Source organism: Dendroctonus ponderosae, unplaced genomic scaffold (assembly GCF_020466585.1).
Source record: "Dendroctonus ponderosae isolate FM_Combo_2020 unplaced genomic scaffold, Dpon_F_20191213v2 Dpon_F_20191213_6, whole genome shotgun sequence".
NCBI lineage: Eukaryota > Metazoa > Arthropoda > Insecta > Coleoptera > Curculionidae > Dendroctonus > Dendroctonus ponderosae.
This window is the reverse complement of record NW_026018814.1, coordinates 632,195-638,905: the sequence shown is the minus strand read 5'-3', so window position 1 is coordinate 638,905 and position 6,711 is coordinate 632,195. Positions and strand designations below refer to the sequence as shown.

The 6,711-nt window shown below is 39.3% G+C and overlaps 2 protein-coding genes across 2 annotated transcripts in view; one reads left to right on the top strand and one right to left on the bottom strand.

The window, feature by feature from the left end:
• The window catches only part of LOC109542335, a 57,564-nt gene that overhangs the window by 6,062 nt on the left and 44,791 nt on the right, over positions 1 to 6,711 (bottom strand). The gene's annotated exons all lie outside the window — the stretch shown is intronic.
• Positions 3,457 to 6,369, top strand: LOC109542329 (lysozyme; the record flags this gene model as incomplete). The annotated part of the gene is given in 4 exon segments (XM_048667484.1): positions 3,457 to 3,790; positions 5,386 to 5,619; positions 6,164 to 6,252; positions 6,306 to 6,369. Coding segments are annotated over 3 exon segments (289 nt in total), but the record flags the coding sequence as incomplete, so codon positions are not given.

Below are 6,711 nucleotides of genomic sequence, written 5' to 3'. Positions count from 1 at the left end.
TGTTTCCGGACAGATCCAGTCGATCGAGCTCCGGTAAGCTTTTTAGAGCTTCTGTTGGAACCATTACGAGTCGATTGTTGGGCAGTCCAAGCGCCTGCAAAGGCGACAGTAAACCTATACAGAAATAAACGCTGCCACGTTGATTGAGAGAAAATGAAATCGAATTCACCTTCAAAAGCTGTGGGATGAACTTCGTGTATTTCCCCCGATGAAATTACTAGTCCATGGAGGGAAATTCCCTCGAGAAGAGGACCGGAGACGATGGAGACGTTTTGTACTGTACAGTCCAAGAGGGATATGGAGGCTGTTCTTAAGGAGCGCAACTTTCGAGCTAGAAAGGAAGAATTTGGAGGGTTTATAGATGGAGTTTTTTAGAGCCTTCAGTCTCGACGTAAACGACGAAAAGCCGGGAAACTTTTAAAGGCTTATTCCCGCTAGGGAGCACTGATGACAATAATGACCCCTTAGGGCAAGCTAACGATTTTTGCACAACTTTGGGTTGGATTCTATTTAGTAGCTACAGTTTGTACCTATAATTTGCATAGCTGACTTGTCGCCGGTGCACCTTAAGGTATGAGGCATGTCGCAACTGCATTCCACCACCGGTTGCTGAGTGATTTCTGGACATCTCCAGTCTTCGAATCGCGTTGGAGGCGGAGAACCCGGCGAAGGAATTGCTGAGGTACCGCACCACCATATTAGGGAGAGGCTCAGCCACCACATCCTGAAACAAACACAGATATAGATTATTACCAACTATTATATACCAACTAGCTTCTGGTGGTTGACGCGATGTATTTGAACTTCTTTTGCATCAGCAGTGGCAAAAACAATGCAAATGTGTCATTTTTGATAAGCACTTGGGTGAAGTCATTTGTTTATTGCAGTTATTCCAGTTGATCAATCGATTGCAACATTCACTGGTTTCCCTCACAATGAGTTATTTAGCAGTTGACTAAACAACTAGAAGGATGGCGTTAAAGCTCAGCCTAATAAATCCTCAGAGCATTCAAGCCGACAAAGGAAAAGACGCACTTAATTAGGCAGTTTAGGAAGATTAAGCCTCTCAAACTCGCTAAAAGCTCAAAGTGTCTGTTGCGTTTGATTGTCTTTGTTGAAAACTTGAACTAAAACAACATCGCCGGACACATTTCTAATCGATAATGTTAATACGTGGGAGTCCCATAACTAACCACTCGAGATTTGCTTAACGAGTGAATGTTTAGTAATTATCTTGTGGTTGGTGCGTTGAAACTATTGGGAAATTGTCAATTCAATTTTAAGTCCGGTGGAAAAATTAGCCGAAGCAAACGAACCGATTTGGGCCACTGCGTGTCAAAAAACGGCATTTTATGTATTTTATTGAACGACATCGAATGGCCATTAGAGACAAAACGCCTCCACCATTACACCTGACAATTTCTTCGCTCAAGTTGGAACAGAATTCCCAGAATGCGACATTTCGATTGAGTGGGCCCGCTTCGATTGGCGTTAAATCACAGTTGGAGTTCGGCATTATTGTTGAATCTCAATAGAAACGGAAAATAGGCAAAGTCAATAAAAAATGTTGCAGTTGTTGAATTTATTCCATGTTGGAACCCACGATTTCCGCCTATCGGCGTTGGAACAACTCATTGATTTCGACATGGCGTTGCACAAGCCAATGGAAATCTAAGTGCATGTTCATTAGTTATGCATTTCGGGTTTCACCAATATGATTAATCAGCCAATAGAGCGGTTTCTGACATTTATCAAAGGATGATAGTTCAACAATTGGGCGTTTTCATCAAGCAGCCATCGGCAATCAATGCGATCCTAATCAAAGGTTAATCAGCCATCTAATAACGTGTTTCTTCGGCGTTGCTGATATCCGATAGATATAATCATCGCATTTCGTCGCCTGATATTTTAATTAAGCAAAGCCCATAAACGGATTATTGGATTTACCTGAGGCTTGCAGTTGCACGCTTAAGGAGGTTTTTGAATTCCCAAGTTTCCAGGAAATCCCCGAGTACAAGCTTTTGTAAGTTCCATGTATGGTTTGATGATGAGTAGTTTGTATATTCGAAACATTTTCGGTTTTTCACAGGCTTGTAAGCTAAAGATGCTGTTGTTAATGTATGAATGTGAATATCCATTTATTGTCATCCACACGGTTCGTTCTTGTGAATTCTGGAACTCCTCACGAAATGATCTTAACGGTGCCGGATGGAGTTGAAGCCATTGCGAAAAAACCCCCCATTTGCACCGGTTGCAAAAAATAAAAAATCCACGTTCGGAACTTTGGAGACGAAAAGTTCCCACCGAGCGATTTGCTTTATCGACAATACGCCCGGGTAAAAATGCATTGATAAATACACAGATGGTAACCAGAAGTTATATGAAGTCCGAAAAAGGAAACCGATTGAAAACGGTGGGTAATGCGAGTTGCAAGAGCGCGGAATGCTGAATCAACGCAAAGATGGACATACATGTGAGTGAAATTAAAACCAGTAAGATGAAATCTCTGCTTTATGAGACTCGGAGACGACAACAGTCTTCGCATTCATTTTATATGGCTTTTGCCCTTTGTTTTCACTTGGCAAATGATAGATTGGTCGATTTTGATTGATTCAAGAAGAAATTGATGAACGAATGACTTTATACTGCACACAAGATGAGTACATTCTAATTGCTTTCTGACGTTTCGCTCACATATGCGGGTGCATTTTCAAACTGGGGAGAGATTAATAACTTATTGTACGTACTTTCCTGACAGTGTTTCAATTCCAAATTAAAATCAAATCCTGGGCTCTTCAGTCATTTATTGTCTATTTATCAATTAAAAAAACGTTTCGGTGTTTTCCACCATCATCAGTTTCAATGTGTAGCGTTGTTGCTACTTTAAGCCTTGGCATGTATTTCTGCAGCAGAAATACCAGCCCAGGAGCCCAGGATTTGATTTTAATTTGGAATTAATAACTTTGTAACTTCTGAAGGCTAATTTCTGGATTTTGCGGAACAAAACATCGAGAAATCGAACGAAACTGTAAAAAATCAAAGCCCATGGACATACGCAGTTAAAATTTGAGCACGGACTTCCTCTGACCGTTCTGCATAGAACACATCACCTATCCAAGGACTATATTATGTAACGTTAACCACGTATTAATCGAATAAAAAAATCCTTTGTTGATGCATTATTAATTGATGCAGAGACGCTTCGCCAACACGAAGTGTTTGATTGATTGAAGCGAGTCTTCTTTGCTGATAACACTTGATTTCACCAGGAAAAAGCTGTGGACTGTTAAGTCATAATGAAACGTTCGAGGCCAGGCAATAACTAAAAAGCCTAAATCGTGGAAATTTGGGGAAACTATGCGTGTGGATGCTGCGAACTTCAACCATTTAGAATGAGCCGGAAGGTTGATGTCGTAACAATTTGAATAACCAACATCTACCGGGTACTAGCTTAGTATTCGATGCGCAAAACAATCTTATAAATACTATCAAAAACAATAACACAGTATTCAAGAGTCAAGGTCTGTTGTAGACGAGCGCGGTTTGGAAAGCGCAGTTTTTTCTGAACAAATATCCTGGATGGTGTGCGATTTTTTTACTGCATGGTATCCAAGTGGATTATGTGCTGTGTATCAGGTGCAAATATTGGGCATCGTAATTGGTAATCCGACAGCATAATTGGATGGCGATAAACGTGATTGTTGACAATATTGTCAAGTCTTAGCCCAGGAAACTGTGCTCGAATGATGTGATCTTCCTTATCCAAAAGTGAAGCTCAGCGAGCAACAAGGTAAGTTCAGTTCATGTCAAAGTTCTCCAATGTTCTCTAACGATTCTCCGGCTGGCAACTCATAGAATAATTGGTTGAATTATGCAAATGCCGCGTCAAGGCAACATTATTTTTTCCACCCACCTTCAAAGCTTATTAAAACTTTCCACCTGCCCATAATTCATACAATTTGTCGCTCCTATCGCCAAGCTTTCCACCAAATTAGTAAGTATAGCGTAAAGTCGTACACAGACTGAAAGTTTCCGAAAGTTCGACGGGAATTTTTAAATTGCCATTGCATGGTTGGTGCTAGAAAATGTCTGGTGTGGATGTGCAGTGATGTTAATGGTGTTCGGTTTGTTTTTTGCCTGCTGGTTTAAGGATTTTTTCGATGATTTATAGTCGATTTTTAGCTTTTTCTATGTCTTTTAGGTTTATTGCAACAGTGTTTCATTTGCTGCAGCTTTGGTTTCTCTGGTGGTTCTTTAGATGCCATTAGGGACTGGAAACTTTTTTTTCTCTATTGTATTTTGGGCTCAATGTAAAAAGTTATTTTTCATTGCATATGCGTTGTTTTCTTGAGGCTTTTCCCTAGACAACTTCTTTGGTTGCTGCTTTTTTAATTTGGATCTCTGCAACTAACTTTGTTTCGGCATTTTTACATTTCCATTCTGAACTTATTCTCCTTTGAATAGTGTTTCCCCGTCTAGTTTTTCGGACGAAATCGTCCAGTACAGTATGATATTACTATTTAAAAAGAAATAATTAAAAATGTATTATTTAGTGTACAGCAAGTGAAAGTTTCCGTTGCGCATATTGGTGCATAACCGGCGAAATGTGGCTTATAGGCCTGTCAGTGACCACACAATTGAGGCGTTTGGGCCTACTATGAGGGTGATCTGCGATCGGCCGGGGATTTTTCGCCAGTGTCGCAAGAAAAATGCTATTCATTACACCGATTGTTGACTCTTCGAGATTTTTTAACTATTTCGGGAAGTTTTGTTGACTATATAATGACTTTTTGCGTTTGGGTTCCTGGCCCAACCAACATATTTTCTCGCATCAACGCAAAATTGAACCTAATTTTCTGGTAACATTTTGGAACTGACTTTTTCCCAGTAAATTTCTGTGCTTGATGCTTTTGGAATCTGCTCGGTCCTCGCCTAAAAGCTTTACATTCAAATTACTCCAGCAGCTTCTTAATTTAAAATCAACTAATTGAAGTATATGCAAACAGTTCCAGATTTGCATCCTTCAGTAGCTGAAAACAACGCTTTTACAGTTTGAAGCTCTGGATAGTTTAGAGCCTCAAATGCTTCAGGACATCAGTCGAACCTGAAATTTCTGACGAGAGAAAGAAATTATATTTTGGAAGTTTTCTTCCCCTTTTTGGTGCAATTTCAGAGAGAAAACTCGAATTCGTTTAAATAAAGACCAACTTTGCTCGATGCTCGACTCTTATGAAGACATTTGAGGGCATCAGCTTTCCAGTTGCAAATAAGCGACTCAGTTAATAAGAACTCATTCTTTGAATGCTGAAAACAATGGTCATATAATTTAATATCAACATCAAGTCGATACGGCTGATGTATAATGAATTCGAGTTCCTTTTACAGAAGCGAGCGGATTCACAGGAAGCTTTTGCGCAAAGTGCACTAACCGGCAGTTAACTAAGCTAACTTTTGGAGTTGTTATTTAATTAGGACCGGAGGACATGAAGAAAGTTGACTTTTTTACGCCGATCGTGCTCGTCCTGCTCGTGTACGATGTGGAAGCCAAAGTGTTCACCAAATGCGGCCTCACAAAGGAACTGTTGAATAATGGATTTGAGCGAAGTTATGTCGGGAATTGTAAGTTTACTTTTGTGAGTTGCAAGTTCAGCGAGCTCAGGTGTTTGATAATTGCATTGCTGCTTTTTTCATGTCGCTTGCCCTTAAACTGGAAGGAAAAACTGTTGCAAAACAGTCGCAATCTTCTGAGTGGAAGTCTAATGCAATTAGAGCCAATCCATTCCAGAACAGCAAAGAATAACATCATAACGCATTAAGCTGATAAGAGCAATCATCCAAGCCATAACAACATTCTATTAGTGCGTGTTCAGATCGATTGAAGGAAATTGAGCGATATTTTGGGATTGTTTCAAGGAAATTAGTATATTTACTCCGGAGAAATTATCGCTGTATTAATTAAATTGGCGCATGTGAATAGTTAATTGCAGTTCGAAGATTACGGCGATTTAATGGTTGGGGAATAAGTGAAGTAATTGCTTGGGTTTCTAGTGTTTTTAGTTGTTTACTCAAAACATTTTCTGCATTGGTATTTACTTAGGGCATTTTTTCTCTAATTATTTCAGCTGATATTCCTGGTGGTTTCATTTTTCCCACTTCATTATAGGGGTCTGCATGATTGAAAGCGAAAGTGCAAAAAACACCTCCAAAGTGACTGAGAGGGCCGACAGAAGCAAATCGCTGGGATTGTTCCAAGTATGTGATGCTCTATTTTCTAAATGTAAATTTCCATTCAATGATTTTCTCAGATCAACGATAAAGTTTGGTGTAAATGGGGGGCTGCTGGCGGCAAATGCCAAGTCAAATGTGAAAGTAAGTATTTTGAAATTTAACTGGCGCTTTATTCGATAATTTGTTTTTAAAAGTTAATTGCAGGCGATTTGAGTCAAACTAAGGCCATAAAGCATAAACGCTAATTGGCACTAAAACAGTGGTAGTTGCATCACTGCCGCTATAAACTACTTTTTATTCGAATGAATCAAAAAGTGCCATTTTGCGAAAAGAAGCGATGATCAAAAAGAAGCACTTTTCTTTAGCGTTCATTTGTTTTACTTTTACGCAAAGTAAATGTGACACTTTGAACTTGCCACTGTCATTATATATTTTTTAGTATTTTTATTTAAAAATAACCGAAATGCTTTTTTAAGGAATTAC